Source organism: Lissotriton vulgaris, chromosome 2_1 (genome assembly GCF_964263255.1).
Source record: "Lissotriton vulgaris chromosome 2_1, aLisVul1.2, whole genome shotgun sequence".
NCBI classification, from domain to species: Eukaryota; Metazoa; Chordata; class Amphibia; order Caudata; family Salamandridae; genus Lissotriton; species Lissotriton vulgaris.
Window position 1 is genome coordinate 2,025,939,323 of NC_141687.1, and position 23,816 is coordinate 2,025,963,138.

General features: G+C 46.0%; 1 protein-coding gene across 1 annotated transcript in view; it reads right to left on the reverse strand.

Annotated features, from left to right (window-relative positions):
- The window catches only part of LOC147733678 (transient receptor potential cation channel subfamily M member 7-like), a 1,990,815-nt gene that overhangs the window by 321,787 nt on the left and 1,645,212 nt on the right, over positions 1-23,816 (reverse strand). Inside the window, exons 32-33 of the mRNA XM_086958252.1 lie at positions 12,475-12,525; positions 12,313-12,378 (exon numbers count right to left, since the gene is read on the reverse strand). Of these exons, the coding sequence (XP_086814378.1) occupies positions 12,313-12,378; positions 12,475-12,525 (117 nt within the window). The remainder of the gene's footprint in view (positions 1-12,312; positions 12,379-12,474; positions 12,526-23,816) is intronic.

A 23,816-nucleotide genomic window follows, 5' to 3' on the forward strand; every position in this document is an offset into this window, starting at 1 on the left:
CAGACGGGTCCGCTGGGCCCGTAGGCGCCGCGGAGCCCGTCGGAGGAGAGAGGGACCTCATGGCCATGAGGAAGCGCTCGATCTCCTCCGGCGTCGCGTCTCGGCCAGGGACCGGAGGGTGTGGAGCTTGACGCAGCGCCCACGACTCCAACGGAGCCGCGTGGGCGGTGTCACCCGAACCCCTAGCCGCGTCGCGCGAGCGTCGGGGGCAGTCAGAAGAGCGACGACGCCTCTTCGACTTCTTGTGTTTCTTACCTGACGACGACTTTGACCCGGAGGAGTGGTGCCGACTCTCGGAGCTGTGGTGGCTCCGACCCCGCGACCTGTCCCTCGACCTCTCGTGGGACCGGGACCTCTTGCGGCGCGTGCCTACTGCCGGAGTTTGAGTCGCCTGTCTTTCGAAGACAGGGCCCGGCAGTCGGGGCAGGCCTTGTCGTCGTGGTCAACGCCGAGACAGAGTAGACACCGGCAGTGAGGATCCGTGACCGACATCATGCGGTCGCAATCCTCGCAGTACTTAGATCCAGGCATCCCTATGGCACCGATCGGAGTCGTTCGACTTCGAAAAGATGATCAAAATGATCCAAAAAGTTAATCAAAAAGTGACTAGAAGTACTGCTTTTTCCAGATCTGCACTTGCTGGCGCGGAAAATAGAAGAACTAAGAACCGACGTCAGCACGCGGAGGCGGTGTCTAAGTACTCAGACGACGTCATCATGGCGCCCACGACGCCGACGACGGACGCGGAGCCGCAGACGACGCCTACCGACGCGCAAGGGTACTGCTACGCAAAAATTTCCGGATCCAGTCTGACGCCTGGGGATATTCTAAGGTAAGGAATCTATCACTAATGTGACTCTTTCAGATTAATTATTATGCTATAATTCTGAAGCGCAGCGAGCAGGGATTAATCACTAATTTTGTTTTAAAGCGTTTTCTTATAAACTATTAACAGGGTTTGGGCATCTGCCGTAACCTGAGCAACTACTCAACTTTACCTGGCTGCCAGTCTGCAATGGATACCGCTTATTACCTTGGGTATGAAACATACCTCTATCTCCATAGCCTCCAACACACCGGCCACTATTTGAACATACACCGGACTCAGATTTTTTGCCCCATTCTTGTGGTTTTAGGTCAAGCCGAGTGTGAACTTTTATTCCTACCGGTCACTGCTGTGAAACCCTTATCTGCTGTCACTCATGGGCAAGAAGCCACAGAAAATATATTTTAGTCATGAAAAAATGTCCAGATGCAGCCGGCAAATTTTGGAAGGTGAATAAAATACTAACTTTTTTTGTGAATGTTTTTTTGGACCTGGCACCGGACTCTGGGGAAGCAGAAAACCTGTTTAAAGATCTTTTGCCAGTTTACTGGCCCACGTACATATTCAACTTTATTATAGGACAGGGCTGCAGCGCCAGAAATAATTGCACATTCTTCATTCAACCTTATTGCTTGACTATTTAGTACACCTTTTTAACTTTTCGCAACAGTTTGAAGCAAGATTCGGTTTTGTTGACATAGTCTTTGTTCACGTAATTAGTGCTCGCTGGCTAGTTCTGTGCATGTGTTTAATCTTTCAACTCACTCTAGGGATGCATGTGGAGCTTCTAATTGTACGAATTGCCTCATTTAAAGGAGCATGTAGTACAGACTTATTGCCATAATCAAAGTGCGGCCAATTGTATACTTCTTTAATTTACCAAGGGCACTCTGTATGTTTAAATTGCATATCTTCAACAGGTTTTTCCCATTAGAAACATACTCCCACCAAGCCTATTTCACATAAACTTACAGAAGCAGCATTTAGTGTGCTTAGTGCCTCAGAAGCATCTGCAGTGCATTATTTTGCAGAGCAGAGTTGATTTGAGAAAGGCTTAACTTCTTTTTCATGCTGCCATGTGTTTTGCGCCCAAACTTGCTTAAGGATTTCTGCTAGCAGAAGACAATCTCTTTTCCATTCTGGCTCCAACATTAGTGCTACAATATCAGAAGCCAAGGTTTTTACAGGTCTGTTAATATGTGTGTTGCTTTGTAAACGGTCCCTCCATCTGTCTTCTGCAACTCCATAGCTTAAGACAAAATACTGATGTGTCGATTTGAAGAGACGGGACATGTTTTCATTCTGTGTCTTTAATGTGCTTATAGGCTAAGCAAGTGACTCTTAGTCCTGTGGCCTCTTCAGTGTCTGTTAGCAGGCCTTAGCAGAGTGTGTTTTGTGCTCCATCACAATCCGAGGACTGCCTGGTAATTAGCTGCTTTGCTTCTGAAACTACTAGGCTAGTGTTATTATGTTTGTTTGCACGTTGTCACTCCACCCCGCTCTCGCCTCCACATGTGTATCAAGTCACCATACTAATGTGCAGATTTCAAATAAAGGTATATATTTTCATTTCCTTTCAAACATCTACCAGAGTAGAAAGAATAAAAAATATTTAATCAAAAATATTCTCCCTGAGCACTCAAATATAATTATAATGTCCACAAAATTATATATTTTCTAAGAGAAATATTCATCCACTTGGCACAGTGTTTGATTAGGTCCTTTAAATAATTGTTGTGATTTGAAGTCTTAAATGTGATTATTGACTATATTATGCGTATTTATATACTACAAGATGGCGCCCACGATCATACAATACTTAAGGGAATACCAATATGGTGCTCGTGTAGTACGCCGGCTGCCGTGAGTGAGAGAGGATGTGCTTTTGTTAAGGACGGGACTCGCATAGATACTGGGTGAGTCTGGATTATTTGTTTAGTGATGCGTGGATACTTTAACGTTTTCTAACTTTATACAAATATTTTTGGTGAGGGTAGATAGACCAAGTAATGAGATGTGGTCTTCTCGCTTTTTTAATACTTTCAGAACCCGTACTCGTAGATATTGCAACACTTGTGAACTGGAGTGAGGTGTGGATATTGGACTACGGAATACTTTAAGCCATGGGGTGAGTGTACTAATGCAGATGGAGATGGAGATTTATTAAGAATTTGTGATTAGAGAGCGAATGTGTGCTAGTATATAACTGTACACGTTTTTTGATCTCAATTTTAGGATTTACCGGCAATACTATAATTAACAGACTGTGTGACACTAAGAGCGTATGAACGTACAGCGGTGGATATCCTTCATACGGTACCCTATTTTGGTATTTATTTATTTATTTTTAGAGTTTTATATAGCGCGAACAAGATCTTTGCAGATATCAGAGCGCTTTACAGAAACAGTAGGTAGGAAAACAAACTTTTGAAAACAGTGTAATATACGGTAGGGAGTGAGTTGCAAAGTAGGGTAGTACTCGCACAAGAGTATGCACACTAATAACAATCTAGAAGCAAAAATATTGAAGCCGTGCAATGACGATTCGAGTAAGATTATAGCACCCCAGAGGGTGAGTAAACACACTGTTGAGAACAGAATAATAGGCAGTAGTGAATGGATTGCAAGTTAGTAAGGCACTCAGGTCACAGTGTATAGCCCTAGTAAACAATCTGGAAACAAATATTAAGGCATCCGTGCTATGATTTTGGTCCAGTAGCAGTCGTATAAGAGTCTAATATAGATAAGCAATCAGGTAGCCGGTAGACTAGGAGCCCTGTACTGTCATTGATCCCGTAGCAATAGGGTTCAGGTGAACTTAGCCATAAGGATGGCTTTTACCTCTTTCTTGAAAAGTACAGAGGAGGGGATAAGCCTAGTTTCTGGCGGGAGTGCATTCCAGATCCTGGGTGCCATTCCTGAGAAGGAGCGTTTGTATGTTTTTTCCTTCCGGAATCTGCGAGGTTTCAGGAGGAGATTCTTTGTGCTTCTGTTGGATCTTGAGCCTCCTGATATAGTCAGTTTGTGAGTGAGGTAGTTGGGTGCCTTGTGGTGTACGGCCGAATGTGTCATACAGGCAATTTTCAGCTGTACTCTGGCTTCAAACGGCAGCCAGTTCAGGGCTTTTAGGTCAGGGGATATGTGCGAGTGTTTTCTTGAACCAGTGATGAGCCTTGCGGCCGCGTTCAAGGAGGCTCGTAGGGGCGCCGTTGTTGTTAGGGGGAGCCCGCTGAGAGCCACAATTCCGTAGTCTATGCGAGGAATGACTAGGGCTTGTACAACAGTTCGGAAGTCCTTGGGTGGTAGGAAGGGTTTGAGTTTTCTCAGCGTGTTGATTTGGAAGTTGGCACCCTTGGTTGCTTTGCTAATATGCTGCTGCATGTCGAGATTGGAGTCAAGTGTGATGCCAAGGGATTTCGCCGAGTCCACGATGGTGGGGTGGACATTTAGTGTGGTTAGATGATTGAGCCAGGTTTGGGTGATGGCCTTTTTCGCAGGAGGTGAGATCAGAAGGAACTCAGTTTTCAGAGCATTTAGTTTAAGGTGATTGTCGGCCAGCCATGCTTGAGTGTTTCTTAGTGTGGCATTCAAAAGTTTGATGTCTTCAGGGGATTGAAGTTTGAGGTAGAGCTGAGTGTCATCTGCGTACATATGGAAGTGTACATTTGATGCTTGAAGCAAGGTGGTGAGTGGTTCCATGACGAGGTTGAACAGTGTGGGGGATAGGGAGGAGCCTTGTGGGACGCCTAGTGTTACGGGCACAGGCGAGGACAATGCATTGTTGATCTTGAACTTCTGAGACCGGTTGTGCAGAAAGGAAGTGAAACATTTGAGAACCGTCCCAGATATGCCCATTCTGTTGTTTAACAGCTCCAGTAGATTCTCGTGTTTGACCGTATCAAATGCGGAGGAGAGGTCAAGGAGGATGAGGAGGCAGGACTCGTTGTGATCAAGGATTTGGAGGGCGTCATCAATTATGTGTGTCATAGCCGTTTCCGTGCTGTGTTTTGCTCTGAATCCTGATTGGTGAGGGTTGAGGAGGTCAAACTGCTCAATGTGTTTTGTCAGTTGGAGTTGTACGCATTTTTCTAGCAATTTGGCCAGAGTGGGGATATTGGTGATAGGTCGGTAATTGTTTAGGTCGGTCGGGTCTGCTGTGGGTTTCTTGAGTATAGGCGTGACCTGCCCTATTTTAAGGGAGTCTGGGATGACTCCTTGTTGCAATGAACAGTTGATGACTTTAGTCCAGAGTGGGAGGAGCATGGGGGTGAGGGCTTTAACAGCGTTGGCAGGTAGGGGGTCTGTGGGGTGATTGGCGGGTTTCAGGTTGCCGAGCAGCTTGTGAATTGATTCTTCAGTGTAGGTGTCAAAGGACGTCCATGAAGCGTTGTTTTTAGGTTGAGTGTTAGTTATGACTATGGAGCAGGAGTATCGACTTACGTAGTTGATGAGATCACTTCTTATGTTGTCGGTCTTTTGCTTGAAGAAAGCAGAGAAGTCTTCGCAACTTGGAATATCCTTTGCTGAGCTGTTAGGTTGTGGAGGCTGCGTCTTGGTTTGGGTTTTGACTAGCTCGAACAGTTTTCTTGGTCGGTTTTTTGCTTGGTCCAGCTGTTGGCTAAAGAAGCCTGATTTCGATCGTTTGATTTTTCTGAAGTAAGCGTTTCTCTTACTCTTAAGCGCTCTAAGGTGCACTGCTGAGGGGTCAGATCTCCACGTGCGCTCTGCCATGCGCATAGCACGTCTGTCCTCATGGAGTCTACCATCATACCAGGGGTTCAAGTTCTTGGTGGCGACTCTCTTCATTTGCAGGGGTGCGGCTTCATTGATTATTGTAGACATAGTGTTTAGATAGTGGTCGGTCAGTGAATGCACATCAGAGATGCCCGTCGGCGGAAGAAGGAGATTGCCTGTGTGGGCAGGCAAGGAGTTTGGGTTAAGATTCTTCATGTCCCTCTTCCAGATCTTGGTTTTGGCAGGTTGAGCCGGGTTAAGTTTGACCTTTTCGTTGATGAAGAAGGTGATGATGTGGTGGTCAGACCAATCACAGGGTGGTATTTTAGTCTATATATGTTTGACTACTATGCAGAGGAGGTTTGATATAGTGTTGGCATTTGTGACAGGGACTTTGGACATGCTATTGTTGTAGGACTTAGATTTTAGCGAATACTAATAATGAGATGACTGATTTAATTGTTGGTTATGTAGGGGCGCCATGGACAGGGAGGATTTTTACATTTTGATAATTGTCATTTTAGGGAATAGATTTATAAAGAATACAGTGGAGGAACTGACGATCTTATGTTGGTAATTTAGTGATAGAACAGGTGACTTTACTATTATAATTTACTCTAGTCTTACTCTTTCGGACCGAACATGGTGAAGGAACTATTGATGATAAATCTTTTTCTGTATAATTTTTTCACTAGTTTCGGTGATATTTAGATTTTGGAAGTTGTTCTAATATTTTCAGGAACACAGGGTGCTATTATTGTTTTGGATAAATCTACTATGTCAACAGATGTAATGATAATATGTAATGTATATACTAGCATTGAGTTTACATATTATTTTGTGTTGCAGCCCTGACGAAGTCAATGTGCTCGACTTCAGCACGACGAAACACATGTTGAATGCTTTTCTTGGATGTGAATTTGGAATAATAAATACACTCTGGAATACAAGGAACTTGTGAACCGGATTTATACGGAAGTGAATTATGAACTAATTATTTGGACTGTGCCAAGTGGATGAATATTTCTCTTAGAAAATATATAATTTTGTGGACATTATAATTATATTATTTGAGTGCTCAGGGAGAACAGTTTTGATTAATTATCGTCTACCTTTGTGGATTGAGGTGGGCTTCAATGGTAACCAAACCCTTCTTCCTTTGTAGCACCGTGTGTTATTTCAACCATTATACTTTACCCGATACATGCTGAGCGCCGTGTAGGTTACTAGTTACCAATTAGTTCAGTTGAATACAAAATATTGGTGTACTTATTCATATCATGACAAGTGCCAGTAAGGTAAATTATAAGTCCACTCAAATCATATACATCCACTCCATAACACAAGTGTAAAAGACATGCCAATAGCTCTAACTAAAACAAATGCGAGACCTATTGCATTTCTAATGCTTGTTCTTTTTGGATTTAGGAGACCAGGCCAGATCTGAATACCAGTTGTTTAGAAGATTTCAAGGTATAACTTGGTCTATTCTGGTCTCTTAGAGCAAGGATATCGCCTCTAAGTTTATGGCAGTATTCTACTATTTGTCTTCTTCTGACCAAATAATTGCAACCTTTTACACTAAGTTACATAACCTTAAGACAACTGGCAAACATGGTATATGTTACGTTTGATCGTAAAGATGGGTGTCTGACACAAAGGGGGATCTTGATAGATCTCTCTCAAGCAGTCTTCCTACCAACTTATACGTCCTCATCCAAGCCACTTGAGTGCGTTGTGCCCCAGGGCATTCAGCCCCACCGTTTTTAATATCTACCTTTCACCCTCTGACTAAACTTGTTGAGGCCTGGAGGGTGCGGATAATCTCCTATACGGATGACACCTAACTCCTCCTGGCTTTTCATGAAAAGGCACTAGCACCCATGAATTCTCTCAAGCTCTGCTTGAAAGTAGTAGGTGATTGGATGGATGGAAGCTGCCTTAAACGTAAACTTAATTCCGAAAAAACTGAAGTCATCTTTTTTGGCACCAATTCTGCTCCGGGGTCTTGCATATGGTGGCTGTCAAACTAGGTGCCCCTCCTCCTTGCCCCTGGCATAGGTCGCTAGAAACCTAGGGGTAAAATCTGATTCAACCCAAATCAATCTGTTATCCGACACTAGCTTTGCTAGGTCTCTCCGAAGGATGCTTTATCTTATTCTGGAGGACTCTCAGAAAATAATTGTCCATGCCTTGGTCAAGGCTTAATTGGATTACGCCAACAGCCTATATTTGGGTCTACAGGCTTTACTAATTCGACTGCTCCAAACAATCTATAACGCCGCCTCACGCCCAATCTTAAAGATCCCCCAGGTGCTCTCCAGTGTCATCACCTTCATAATCTTCTCTGGCTTCCTGTCATCAAGAGGATCCAATTCAAGGCACTTACCAATGCGTTCACTCAAAGGTCCTCTCTACTTTAGGAGAAGTTTTAAGCCCTATCTCCAATCTATATCCTTGAAATCTAATAATCTCAAACTTATCCAAGTACTTTTCATTCACAAAGTTAGAAGAGGAGCAGATCTTTCACTTACTGGCTTCCAAATTGTGGAATGCACTGCTGATCAGCCTGCGGTGTAGTCTCATTAAATCTGTTTTCAGACTTTGTCCCAAAACCCTGCTCTTCGATTCCGGTCTAGTGAACATCTAGACCCGTGCTTTTCTCTAGGTTCTCTTTCTTTCTCTAAGAGTTTTCTGCTAGATCGGGATACTTCTGTGTAGGCAGCTGCACGCTCTATAAGTGCTAAGAATCGAATTCTAAGCGAGGGTTTGCCCATGAAAATTGTCTCCTTTATAAATCTTTTCAATGAGCCAGTTCATTCATTAGATTGTGGCTTCAAAAGAACCTCTAGTGCCAGGTGCCAATGAATATCACCTCTGAATTTCCAGTGTCATCACAATACTTACAATTAGCTCACCAATAAAGAAGATGCATGTACGATTCTTCAATATGAACACTGAGAGACTAATACATTTACTTTCAATATACCACAGTTTTTGCAAAAAGTAAACCAAGACTTCATGTTGATGGTAGTTTCTGAAAGTCTGATGATAGAGCCCATTGCTGTTTTAAGCCAGAGAAGGTACCCTAATCCACTTTGGTATCATCTTGAGATAAGAGCTCAAACATCTATCTTGAAGCATGATGTCAATCTTGGAGATTCGGAAACAACAGAAAGAAGAATTTGGTGGAAAAGAAACAGAATGCAGAATATGTTGTATTGAGGTACCACAAAAACCTACAAAAGCCCATGGTTGAACTCCTTCCTCTCTAATGTCTATTCCATCAGAAATAAATTATGAGAAATTAAAATAGTAATCAAACACATAAGTAGGATAAAGTGTGGGATACTGCAAATGAAGCAAAGGCCTATCTCTGCTTGTCTCTATCTTGTGGAATGGTGCCTTGCAATAGGTAGCAGTTCCTCCTCATTGGAATCATGGCAGGTGATATCTGGCCTGGAATAAATGCCAGTGCACTGATAATTGGTTGCTGGGGCTGATTAATTATAACTTTGGTCTGCATTTCTTAAGTGCCTGAAGTTTTCCAATCTTCAGTTTGGACTGCAGATCTGAGAACCTTAAATTTACCAAAGGGCACATTCAGTAGTTTCTTCTTTATCTCTGGTATGAAATTGGAGACTCTCTATTAGTATATCCCTGCAAAGTGATAAAAAGGTGCATGAATGTAGTTACTGATCATATGCCCTTATTTCCTCAGCTTTTTGGAGAACTGATTTCTCAACTAGCTATCAACCATGCTAGAATCATCGTCATCAGTGATTTTAACTACTGGCCTTTAGACCTACGTGAAAGCAACCTATCGGTTGAATTCTCGGATCTTCTGACCAGCCTAAATTTCTCCCAAAACAATAATAAAGCCACCCACATCAAGGGGCATATCCTGGATCAAGCTTGGACCTCTAATATCACAATTACCTCCCCTATTATGTTTCCGTGCCCTTGGTCTGATCACTCCTTCATCTCCTTTGTCATTACTCAGACCCCTTTTGTCCCTTTGACCCCTGTTCACAATTTTTAGCTCGAAACTGGATACGAGCTGACCAGAGCAAATTCCATAGTCTCTTGTTCTCCTCTGCCCCTAAAGAACTGCCCTCTACCTCTGCCCAAGCATCTAGTATTGCTAACTAGTTGGTATCAGCGTGCGACAAAGTTGCTCTTATGAAAAAAAATTAAAACCAAGCGCCCTCATGACGCTGAGCGTTGGTTTTCAGAGGAATTAAAAAAGGAGAAATTGTCCCTGCGGCAGGCCGAACGCCGCTGGCGGCGTCATTACACTCTTGAGGAGGAAACCATCTATATCACTTTACTAAAACATTACAAAAACTCTATTTTACAAAGTAAAATTACATACTTCTCTCAAAAAATTATTAATTCCTCGTCCAAATCCAAAGATGTCTTCTCTATCATTAATGAGCTTACTCAACCAGACCGGGTACTGGCCAAATCGGCCCCCTCACAGGCTCTGTGCGACTCAAACGCTTTTTTCATCGAAAAAATTCCTGTCATTAAAAACAATATCCCGCCTTTTACTCCATCTCTGGTCTCCGCTATCACTTGTAGAAATCCACTGGTGTTAGATCACATTCCCCCGATCTCTAAGTCAGAATTCTTGGTCCTCTTGAGTAGAGTAAGCTCTGGCTCCCCGAATGACTGCTGCCCCCCCCATATTTTAAAAGAAGCCTTTTGAGCCTGTCCCGACCCTCCACTTTCACTATTTAACAGTTCTGACCACAGGTATTGTTCTTGACTCTTTCAAATGTGCCGCAGTGGTACCCATTCTCAAAAAGCCCAATGCTGACCCCCTAGTACTGAATAATTTCCGCCCCATTTCCCTGCTCCCTTTCCTCAGTAAAATTTTAGAGGCCCACGTGACCAATTGTCTCAGTTCCTTTATTGAGTCCTCCCAATTCCTAGATCCTCAGCAGGCGGGTTTCCGGCCGGCACACTCTACTGAGGCTGTTATTGTGGCTGTGATGGACGAGCTCAGGAGAAGAGCTGATAATAACATCCCCCAGGCCCTTGTGCTTCTGGATTTGTCGGCTGCTTTCAACACGGTCGATCATGATCTTTTGATCGACCGTGTCGGCAGCGCCGGCATCCAGGGCGTGGCTCTGGAGTGGATCAGATCCTTCTTACTTCATCGCTCCCAGGCTGTCCACCTATCCACCTTCTCAGCTACTCCTGAGAAACTAACCTGTGGGGTCCCACAGGGGTCTGCTTTATCGCAACTCTTATTTAACCTGTACATGCAACCCCTGATTCGATCCCTACGTAATAACTCAGCCACTATCCTTAACTACGCTGATGACATTCACATGGTCTTCAATCTTAATGCCTCATCCACATCCATCGCCGAATTTCAGTCTACCATGACTTTTATTGGCAAATGGATGTGCCAAAGCTAATTGAAACTTAATCCCGACAAAACGGAGCTGGTTTTAACTGGAGGCTCCCTTAATCCTTGGAACCCCAACTTTTAGCCACCTTCTTGGGGCTCCGCTCCCTCTCCTGCTAACTCCGTAAAGAGCTTAGGGGTAATCATCAGCAAGGACCTTTCTCTAACACCTCAGATCAATGCAGTCACTTCATCGTGTTTTTTCCATCTCCGGAGAATTCGGAAAACGCAATATTTTTAAACTTGGCTGCACAATCTTTAAATCATTAACCGGCCATGGCCCTGCCTTTGTAACATCTAGGATTCACCGTTATGTCCCTTCTCGTAACCTTCGCTCCCTGCACCATAACCTTCTCTCCGTTCCCTCTTTCAAGCGGAAGAAACATGGCGGCCTTGGGTTTTCCTTTTTGGCACCTAAGCTATGGAATTCCCTTCCAGATGCACTCAGATCCACCTCCTGTTATACCTCCTTCGGGAAACTGTTAAAAACCCACTTATTTCGGCAAGCATATGATGACTAAATACCTGCACCTTGCTCCCCACCTCGCTTATCCGTTCTATAGCGCCATGAAACCAGTGGTGTCCGAGCGCTTTATAAATAATTTTTACATTACATTACTGAGGAACAAATGTTCTAAAGAGTTTAAAGAACACGCTTCCTGATAAAGGTATTCTTTTTATTCCCGGCCAGAGGAAAGACAGTTTGTCTTGCATTCTGGTGGAAACAAGGGTCTCCAAATGGAGATTTATACATTACTTTCGACTTCCTGGAGTGAGAGAGGTCTTTTCTAGACCTCTATGATATGGTCTTTCCTACATATCTATGATAAATTTAGAATACATTATTCTCTGGTTCCACTTGGATGACAACAAGTATTGCATCCTATAATCTAGCCTCTGCCATAAGGAATACTACCCTGTCTCTCTGAGTTGTTTCTAGTCTGGTCATCTGATGCTGTGAGATGCACAATCATCAAGAAATAAAGTGTCAGAAATATCCTCAAATAAACAGATCATCAGAAACTTGAGAACCTGGTCTTGGATAATATAGGGATTAGATTAAGTGTATAACAAATTGGTTTAGTAGAGATGGGGTTTTGTGTCATTCTCATAATTGTAAAGTACTGTAAATGCCTACAAGGGCACACAAGCATTATGTTCTGAAATGATCATTAAAAAACCGCTGGAATATTATTTTTGATTGATATTCTCAACTAGGGTGTTATAAAACAATAATTAGAACTAAGTTTGGCTATATTTTTTCACCCATTTTACAAACAGTGACACAGTTGTCCAAAATGAGCAAGGACAGAGCTTTGAAATATATTCTTACCCCTTGGAGGCACAGGAGTAAATGGAATACTCTGGGACAATCGCATCAAATTATTTCGTTCGACAGCTGAAGAAAAATATAAACGTTTAATATTGAGTAAAAATGGCATTTAATATTTTTACAATTTAAACATCAGTATTTTATATTAAAAGTAATACTTGCCTGAATAAGAATAATTGATGTCCACAATAGGTTTGAAAGGTGAAACAATGCCTGAAATAACACAAACAAAATAGTTTGTACTTATTTTACAATTACACATCCTTATTCTTAATCAGAGCAAAATCACTACCATCCCATAAGTGACAGCATTAAGTCGAGTAAATATTTTGGCACGCTCCGCAACAATAAAATAAATAATAGTGAAGGAAATATAAAGTTATGTTTCCCCTTTTTATAGTTAACAGGACTAAAGCAGAGGAGAACCCTAGTTACGACTGCCACAAGGTAAGTGGAAACGCAAACACAAAGAACAAGTTACTTACCTTCGATAACGCATGATCTGGTAGAGACTCTCTAGCTGCAGATTCCTTACCTTTGAATTTCCCAGGCGTCAGGCTGGATCCGGAAACCTTTGCTGAGCAATATCCCTTGCGTGGGACGTCGGGTGGCTCCATTTGGCTCAGCGTTACGTCATTGGCATTGGTTATCATGTTGCGGTGTCTATATAGGTCCCACCCAGGTACGCAGACGTCAAAACTTTTAGTTTTTTCCACGCCAGAAGCGCAGAGCCACGAAGTGACGTACTTAATCGTGTGCAAAACTAGGTCCCTGAAAGGGGAGTAACCCTAGACCTACTACATCAGTGGGGAGTAACCCTAGACCTACTACATCAGTCCGCAAAGCCGGGAGGCATGGGTGGGGCTGTAAGGAATCTGCAACTATATAGGGTCTTTACCAGAGAATGCCTTACCGAAGGTAAGTAACTTGTTCATCTGATAGAGACTTCTAGCTGCAGATTCCTTTCCTTTGAATCAGATACCCGATCCATTCCATCCCGGCGGTGGGTTGCGGACTCATGACCTGGAGTAAGAAGTCTGGATGGACAAAGTTCCCATCGCTTGGCACTTCACCATTAAGGAAATAATGCTTTGCAAAAGCGTGCAATGATGCCTACGTCGCTGCCTGACAGATGTCTTGGAGTGGAACACCCCGAGCCAAGTCTGTAGTCACAGCCTTTTCCCTGGCCAATGCGGAACAGATTTTAATGCAGCGAGAGATAGTTCTTTTCTGCACTGCCTTTCCCTTCTTTGCTCCCACATACCCCACAAACAGTTGGGCATCCACCCAGAACTCTCTTGTGCAGTCAAGGTAGAACAATAATGCTCTTTTTGGGTCCAGGCGATGGGAATGCTCCTCTTCCTTAGAGGGATGTGGGGGAGCAAAGAAGGTGAGCAAAGGAATAGATTGGCCCAGAAGAAATGGGGCCACAACCTTATGCTCTGGTGCGAAGAACCACTTTGTCCTGAAAGGACATTAGATAAGGAGGCGAGCTGGAGAACTCCTGCAATTCACTCACCCTCCGGGCCGATGTAATAACCACTAAGAATGCTGTTTTGATGGTCACCAGCCGCAGGGGACAATTGTGCAAAGGCTCAAAAGGAGCGCACATCAGGTAAGTGAGGAGCAAATTAAGGTCACATTGTGAAACAATAAAGGGGGTGGGTGGAAAAAAGTAAGCAAGCCCTTTAAGAAATCTATTTACAACAGGGGTTTTAAAGACAGAAGGTTGGTCTAAAAGCCTAAAAAAAAGCAGACAAAGCAGAGAGGTAAGTAACCCTTGAGATTTCCCAAAGCAGATCCCTGCAGGGCAAAAGTTAAACTGAATAAAAGGACAGTAGAAATAGAAGGAGAAAGAGGGTCAATTGACTTTTCTGTAGAATATAATAAAAATTTCTGCAAACGGCAGGCGTATACCGACTTAGTGGAGGGCCGACTGGCTGCCAGAATAACATTACTGACTTCGGGAGGAAGGTCAAAAGCCATCAACTCCCGCCGCTCAATCTCCACGCATGGAGGCGAGAGTTGACAGGTTCGGGTGGAGAACCCTCTGCGGCTGCTGCGACGGAAGATCTTCCCGAAGGAGCAGCCTGATTGGAGGATCAATGCTCATTCTCAATCTCTGGATACCAGACTCTGCTCGCCCAATCTGGCGCCACAAGAATGACTTGGGCCCGGTCGCTCCTGATCTTCTTCAGAACCCTGGGTAGGAGTGGTATTGGCGATAAGACGTACAACAAATCTGAGCTCCACTCGTGACAAAACATATCGACGAGCGATAGCCGCGTTGTCTCTGCCTTGTTGACCGAAGCGCTACGAGGCCTTCCGGTAGAAGCGCGCTTTATAAAACTTATTTTCATTTCATTTCACCTCCGACTGGAGACGAGATTCGTGATCCGGCAGGCATCAACGAATGAGATCGTCCACCCTGGCGTTCAGAGACCCTGCCAAGTGCTGAACCACCAGTGTTATGCCCAGCTGTTACAACCCCACCCCGCCTTGCTTGTTGCAGTACCACATAGAGGTGGTGTTGTCCGTAAACACCTGCAGCAACTTCCCCTTGACAGAGGGAAGAAATACTTTCAATGCAAAGTGAATCTATCGTAGCTCCAACAAGTTTATGTGGAGCCCCGTCTCCACCGGAGACCAGTAACCCCTGACCTCCATCTCTCCCATGTGGTCACCCGGGCCCCGGATGTGATGCATCAGTCACAATTGTGAAATCTGGTTGGGGAAGGGAGAGAGGTCTGCCGTTGACCCAATCTCGGTTTGTTAACGACCACTGCAAACGACCACTGCAAATCCGCTCAATCTCCACGCATGGAGGCGAGAGTTGACAGGTTCGGGTGGAGAACCCTCTGCGGCTGCTGCGACGGAAGATCTTCCCGAAGGAGCAGCCTGATTGGAGGATCAATGCTCATTCTCATAATCTCTGGATACCAGACTCTGCTCGCCCAATCTGGCGCCACAAGAATGACTTGGGCCCGGTCGCTCCTGATCTTCTTCAGAACCCTGGGTAGGAGTGGTATTGGCGATAAGACGTACAACAAATCTGAGCTCCACTCGTGACAAAACATATCGACGAGCGATAGCCGCGTTGTCTCTGCCTTGTTGACCGAAGCGCTACGAGGCCTTCCGGTAGAAGCGCGCTTTATAAAACTTATTTTCATTTCATTTCACCTCCGACTGGAGACGAGATTCGTGATCCGGCAGGCATCAACGAATGAGATCGTCCACCCTGGCGTTCAGAGACCCTGCCAAGTGCTGAACCACCAGTGTTATGCCCAGCTGTTACAACCCCACCCCGCCTTGCTTGTTGCAGTACCACATAGAGGTGGTGTTGTCCGTAAACACCTGCAGCAACTTCCCCTTGACAGAGGGAAGAAATACTTTCAATGCAAAGTGAATCTATCGTAGCTCCAACAAGTTTACGTGGAGCCCCGTCTCCACCGGAGACCAGTAACCACTGACCTCCATCTCTCCCATGTGGTCACCCGGGCCCCGGATGTGATGCATCAGTCACAATTGTGAAATCTGGTTGGGGAAGGGAGAGAGGTCTGCCGTTGACCCAATCTCGGTTTGTTAACGACCACTGCAAATCCTTTGAAGTTCCTTCCGAGATCTGGACAGCGCTGGTGAGATCTCCCTGATGTTGTGCCTATTGGAACTTCAAGTCCCACTGCAGAGCCCACATACGCCATCTCGAGTGTCTTAACAACATGCAGGAAGCCATGAGGCCCAATAGCCTCAGAAGCAGTCTGAACGAAATTCAGGATAGAGGCTGAAATATTGGAATCAGAGCCTGAATATCCTGGACTCGCTGCTCGGGAGGATACACCTCCAATGAAAGGAAGCGTCTCAGAAGGCATCAGGTGTGACTTCGGTCCTTCTCCCACCTGGCCGCCAAGACCTGGAACTCCCTCCCGACCGACCTGCGCCTGACCCAAGACCACCTCTCCTTCAGGAAGAAGCTGAAGACCTGGCTGTTCGAGCAGTAGTGGCTCCCCCCCCCCCCAGCGCCTTGAGACCCCACGGGTATGTAGCGCGCTTTATAAGTGTCACTGATTGATTGATTGATTGATTTATAGAGAACCCCAGCCAATGCAGGAGGTTCCACGGCGTCTGAAGTTGGGAGACGCCTGTGTGGGGTGAGCCTACCTTCAACAGCCAGTCGTCGAGGTAGGGGAAGACTGGCTGACACCCCTAACCTGCGCAGTTGAGCTGCAACCAAGGAGATGATAAACACCCGAGGGGCACTGGTAAGGCCGAAGGGGAGCCCGGTAAACTGAAAGTGCTCGTGGACCACCTTGACCACAGGGAACGCCTGTGGGCCGGCAGGATAGGAATATGAAAATATGGGTCCTACAGGTCCAACGCTACCATCCAGTCCTCTTGATCTAGGGCAGACAAGACCTGAGCCAAAGTGAGCATTCTGAATTTCTCCTTTTTGAGGTAGAGATTGACGGTCCGAAGATCAAAAATGGGCTGTAGCCCCTTGTTCGTCTTCGGAATCATAAAATAAGGGGAAAAACAACCACTGCCTACTTCTAAAACTGGGACCCTTTCTATAACTCCTTTAGCCAAAAGAGATGTAACTTCCTTTTGGAGAAGCTTTAAATGGTCCTCCACCAGCTGTTCCTAAATCAGCAGAATACACGCCCGGGATGATCTGCAAGACCCACTTGTCTGATGTTATAGATCTCCAGCGAGGGAGACAATGATGAATTCTCCCACCCACTGCAGTAGTGAGATCCTGCAGGAAATGCCTAGAAGTGCTTGGAGGCTGTGGCTGCTGGGGTCAGATTGGTAGACTACCTCTGGCCTCCATTGCCAGGACAGAATGTACCACGTCCACGCACAGCTTGGGTAGTCTGTGTGGGACGGTGGCTAGGATAGGGTTGTCGCAGTTGGAAACCCCTTCTGTTGCCACGAAGGGGCAAAAGAAGACTGGCCACGAGGAGTAGAGGGGAGGGAAAAGGATCTGGCCGTAGCTCAAGAGTCCTTGAACCTGACCTGGGCCATTGAACCTGACCTGGGCCAAGTCTGCCTTTTCCCCAAAAAAGCGGGTTCCATTAAAGGGCATGTCCATCAAATTGGTTTTCACATCCCCCGAGAACTCAGTTGTAGGAACCCAGGCGTGGCGCCTCAAGGCCACCGTCGTTGAAATCTACCTGCCCAGCAAAACGGTCATATCCAATCCACACCATAGGGCGAATTATGCTGCAGGTCTCACGTCCTAGACAGCTTGGGAGAGCGCAGCTCGGGCCTCCTGCTGGACTTGTGGCAGAACCTGCGCAACCATCTCCAAAAGAGAGTGGGAGAAACGGCCCAATAAGAATGCAATATTCACCAACTGCAATGCCGGACTGGAGGAAGAAAATATCTTCCCAAATTAGTCAAGTTTCTTAGATTCCCTATCCGGAGGTGCAGAAGGGAATCCGCCCGGGGAAGTAAAGGCCTTCACCACCAAACTTTCTGGGGTGGGGTGTTGGCTGAGGAACTTTGGGTCACCCAGAGCTGGGCAAGGGCGGGGTGCAATCGCCCTATTCACAGGAGCCCCTGTAATAGGCTTGGACCATGTTCCTAGAAGAACGTCCGTAAGTGCCTTATTAAAGGGCAATTGGGGTTCAGAGGTGGAAGTCCCAGGTTGAAGTACTTCGGTCAGGAGATTAGTCCTGCCCTGCACTGAGGGCAGCTCAAGTCCAAGGACCTCAGCTGCCTTCCTAACCACCATAGCATAGGACGCCGTAGCTACTGTAGGCGGAGAGATCATGCTAGTGTCTAGGGAAGGATCCAGACCACTGGCTTCCCTAAGTTCCCCATACCAGTCCATTGTCTCCTCAAAGACATATTGGTTCTCTATTTATTTATTTATTTAAATTTATATAGCGCATTATCACCCGGGGGTCTCTAAGCGCTTGTACCAGGCAAACAGACAACTCCATAGAACAGGCAACACCCCTACAACTCTCCCCAAGCTTCTCGAAACAGTATTGTTTTTAGCATCCGACGGAATGGCAGCAGCTTTGGTTCCTTACGGAGATCTGGTGGAAGTTTGTTCCAAGCTGCCGGGAGCAAAGCAGAGAAAGCTCGACCGCCCTGGGTCGACAGACGATAGCGAGGATTAGTCAGAAGCGTAGCCTCTGAAGACCTCCGTGCTCTACCTGGAATGTAATTCAATAGTCTACTTTTAATGTAGTTCGGTGCGTTGCCATAAATAGCCTTGTGGGAGATGCACAGGCCTTTGAACAATGCCCTCTGTCTAACCGGAAGCCAATGCAGCTGGCCCAGGAGAGGAGAAGCATGCGCCTTCCTGGGCTTCCTATAGATTAATCTTGCTGCATCGTTCATCACAGTTGGAAGCCTCGACAGTTGTTGCTGGGGCAGACCCAAATACAGCGCATTCCCGTAGTCGAGTCGCCCCAGAATCATAGCTGTCACTGCACTCCTCAGAGTAGAAAAGGACAGTAGATTAGAGATTTTACGAAGTTGCCTAAGGAGGCCTATGCATGTACCCACCACTGAGGACACCTGCTTTCTTATGGTCAAATTGCCATCAATAAGGATGCCCAGGCTTTTTACCACGGTAGCTGGAACCGGCATCCTGCCCAACTCCCTGGGCCAAAATCCATCATGCCAGGGGCTGCCTACGGTGGTAATTGGCAGCACCTCTTTTGTCAGGATTGATCTTCAGGGAGTTGGCAGTCATCCAGTTTACTGTGTATCTCAGAATGTTATGCAAGCGTGCTTGGGCTCCAGGAGTGTCCTCTATTTGAATGATGATCTGTGTGTTGTCAGCGTAATTATAGACCTGACAATCCATTTGATTGAGTGCTGAAATCAGGGGCTGGAGATAAATATTAAAAAGGAGCGGTGAGAGCGCCGACCCTTGCGGCACTCCACAGGTGATGGCCGCTGCTGCTGATACTAGGTCTGAAAGCTGTACTCTCTGCGATCTATCCTGCAGAAAGGAAGTAAGTCAGCCTAGTGCGGTTCCCCCGATGCCTAGATCTCTCACACGCGACAGCAGTTGACTGTGACACACAGTGTCAAATGCCGCGGAGAGATCAAGCAGCACTAGCGCCCTGGGGATTTTTTATCAGCTCTGCATCTCAGTTCGTCCAAGATGGAGACCATCACCAGCTCCGTGCTGTGATGTACCCTAAAACCAGCTTGGTTACGTTCCAACAGATCATTAGTCTCCAGGTGCTTGGAGAGGTGTGTCAATACATGCTGTTCTAGTACCTTCGCCAAGAACGGCAACTGGGAGATGGGCCTGAAGTTCTTTAAACTCTTAACATCCGCTCTGGGTTTCTTAAGCAATGGAATCAACCGCGCCTCTTTAAGCATGGTCGGAACCTATCCCATTTCCAGTGATTGTTTAGGAGGTTTAACACATCCTCCTCCATCCCTGGCATGGCTTGCTTAAACACGCTAGGGGGACAAGGGTCTACCTTGGAGCCTGACTTCACCTTCCCTACTAAGTTAACTAGAGGTATACTATTCATAGGGTCCTGAATTTTAGGTCTGCAAGGGGTAATTTGCAGTGGGCATTCTAGTGGGTCTCCAGACTCCACCCATTCCCCTATTGAGCCCAGCACGTCCACAAAGTGCTCAGGCAACAACATAGAACCCCTGGGATCTGTCGACGTCGGAATTGGCATTGCACGACGCCGTTCCGGCTCTGTGTCGTCGGGATGAGGATGGGCCTAAAGCTGCCGACAGGCATCGGCGATGTCACAGGCACCGACTTCGGATTCGACACTGGGGAAGGTCGCGTTGGCACGACAGGCGTCGACCCAGATCGGATCCCTGAGGCCCCACCGGCGCCATGGCGTCAAACCAGATAGGGCCCCATCTGACCATGCGGGGCCTGAGGGCTCACCACCGGGGTCGTCCCGCTCAAATACTTGGCGCATGGCCTCGTAAAACTCTTATTTGAGCGGGAATCGCTCCGGCTACCAGAAAGGGGGGTGGAGGGGCTCTCTGGCTCCGGCTCAGCAGAACCATGCCTAGAGAGTCGGTGTTCCTTACCTTTCTCGACGACGGATGCCAACTGAGGAAAAGACGAAGTCCGCTTGGACTTCTTCTTCTTGTGCCTTTTCCCAGAGTGTCCAGATGACCTCGAATGGGAGGAAGAGGACTTAGGCCTCCATGAACAGTCCTGCAACAACCTCTTCCTCGAATGGGACAGTAGCCTCCGCAGTCTCGTTTGACAATGTCGACTGCCGGGCCGCAAACAACTTTATTACTCGCTCATTCCAGGTCTTCAGGGCCATCGCCTGACAGTCTGAACGCATTTTCGAATAATGGTTGCCTTCAAGACACCATAGACATATGCAAAGGGTATTGGTGACCAACATCGTGTAGAATCCCGCAAGGTTTAAGGTAGTAAGGTCTTACTACTAGACATCTCTCGCACACGAGAAAAAGCCGGACAAAAGCGGCAGAGGGGTAGCTCTTCCCCGATCAGTGCTTAACTGGTGTGGAAAGAAAACAATTGACGTCCGCACGCCTAGATGGCACCTATATAGGCACTGTGATGTCATAACCTACGCTAACGAGAACGTCAAGAGGAGCCGAATGGAGCCACCAGACGTCGCGCGCAAGGGGTATAGCTCAGCAAAAGTTTCCGGATCCAGCCTGATGCCTAGGAAATTCAAAGGTAAGTAATCTGCAGCTAGAAGTCTCAATCAGATGCATATTTTATCTATTTGCATATTGGGGGGTACAGTTTGTGTTGCAAATTAGTGCAACGATGCAGAAAAACATATCTAGGATTAGTTTCTTCTAAATTGTGAGAAGCACATTAAGTATATGCTTATTAAGGTGATGATGATTCACTGAGTGCAATTCAGTGACATCAACATAAAAGTGGCTAGAAATCAAGAATTACGTTTTCTTTTTAATTTCTAAAAAGTTTAGCCTCCAATAGGAGAGAGATATTGACTAAATTAAGGGAAAAAAGTAATGTTTCAGTTTAGCTAACATTCTTTTCTAAATTTAAATTTGTCTCTCTACGTCTTGGGACAGTTGACGCAGCTTTTGTCCACCTATTCACAAGAGGTTTTACATCCACAGAAAAAATATTTATGACAGCTATACAGGATGTGAATTCATCTGAAAGAGTTGTACGCCCAAAGCAATAAGAACATGAACTAGAGATCTATTTAATCCACTTGCATCCTGTAGATCTTACTTTGGCAGTCTCTAGACCCTGGCAGGATTTGTGAATTTTTTCCAAAAGGAAAGTACTTTCATTAGTAGATTTTCATTCTGGTATCACAATTTGTGGCACAGTTTTTGTTCTCAAGTGGAGGCACATGCTATGTAATCTGGATGCTTCACCTATGGTGAAGCATGACCTTGCCTCCATAACATCAATCACTGGCTACATGTGCCATAAAGGTAGAAAAGCGAGCAACAAGGCTAGTACCACAATTCTATAATTCCAATGTGTAATGTACAATGAAATCATCTAAGTCAATATTACCAAGTTCAAGGATCTCTGTGAGGATGACGTGCTACAATCACAGACAAGCACTATTGACCAGCCAGTATGGATAAGGAAACTCGAATGTTGTTTAATTTTCATTATTATGTGTAGCTCACCATGTTTTAATGACTGTGATCCTCGGGGGTGGCGCAGGGGTTGTAATAGACATAAAACCCACACCCTATTTAACTCTACACCCAGAGCCAAGTCCGCAGCTCATTTTTAAACATTTCTATCACTTTCCTCAGTATTCCATCAAAGTTTTGAAACCTTTTCCTTTTATTTCTTCTCTTAAGAATACTGATGTCAAGAAGATATTATCTCATGCCTTGACTTAGAAAGCTTTAATAGGGGGGTTAATTAATTTGGCCCCACTGACCAACTCTGGTGAAAGTCTCGCCAGCTATTGGAAAGCCAGACTGTAGTTTTTCGTCCATACGGGCCATTTTACTTTGAAGAGGAAAACTTGCACTGACAATGACCTTTTCCTAGAGCAGCAGGCTTGCGAGGTCATGCTTAGATGAGCCTGGCCATTCTCTGTTTAATTTTATGACCGACTTCAAATAAGAAACATTTTGTGGTGATATGGTTTCTAACACTCGTTACAATTAAAGAAGGCTTTTTGTTCATTTTGGGATAAAATAAATCATATTGTGTTACTACATATCTTCATTTAGTTTGAACTTTTAAAGCCAGGAGACATTTGGATACAAATAAAACTTACATTTCAAATTTCCATGTGGCATGAAAAAATAAACTAAAGTGGTCCAACCCTCTGGGACCATTAATGCAATAGTATGTTGTGTGCTACCCATGGGCAAAAATTGTGAACTTATACCCTAGAAAGCAAACTATTTCAGGGATTGCAGCAAGTGGCTGGGCTATTTAAACAAGCATTTCCAATGCAATGGCCTCGGCATTATTAAAGGTATAGCTATTGCTCATGACTTTTTTTTTTTAAATCTTAAATAAATGGCATTGTCATTTACATTGCCAATAGCTTAATCGTTAAATAAATGGCATTGTCATTGACAATGCCAATAGGTTAATCGCTCGCAAATGCATGACCTGTTGCATTTACACCCACACAGAGCCACACACACAGAGCCACACACACACATGAGCCCCAAACACACACATGAGCCCCACACACACACACATGAGCCCCACACACACACACATGAGCCCCACACACACGAGCCCCACACACACGCACACAGAGCCCCCCCACACACACACACACACAGAGCCCCCCCCCCACACACACACACACACAGAGCCCCCCCCACACAGAGCCCCCCCACACACACACACACACAGATCCCCCCCCACACACACAGAGCCCCTGACACACACACACAGAGCCCCACACACACAGTGCCCCCCACACACACAGCGCCCCCCACACACACAGCGCCCCCCACACACACAGCGCCCCCCCACACACACAGCGCCCCCCACACACACACAGAGCCCCACACACACACAGAGCCCCACACACACACAGAGCCCCACACACACACAGAGCCCCACACACACAGAGCCCCACACACACAGAGCCACACACACAGAGCCCCACACACACACAGAGCCCCACACACCCGCAGAGCCCCACACACACAGAGCCCCACACACACAGAGCCCCACACACAGAGTCCCACACACACACACACAGAGCCCCACACACACAGAGCCCCACACACACACAGAGCCCCCACCACACACACAGAGCCCCACACACACACAGAGCCCCACACACACAGAGCCCCCCACACACAGAGCCCCCCACACACAGAGCCCCCCACACACAGAGCCCCCCACACACAGAGCCCCCCACACACACACCCGGTCTCCCGCTGAGGTGTCAATATCACGGGGTGGCAAAAAAAACGAGCTGAAAACCACTGCAAGTAGTGGCTTTCCAGCTCGTTTTCCAAGGCTTTGGACTACCGACGTCAATTAACGGGTGTGAAAACACCTCAAGACATCAGCACCGGCCTCAGCAAGC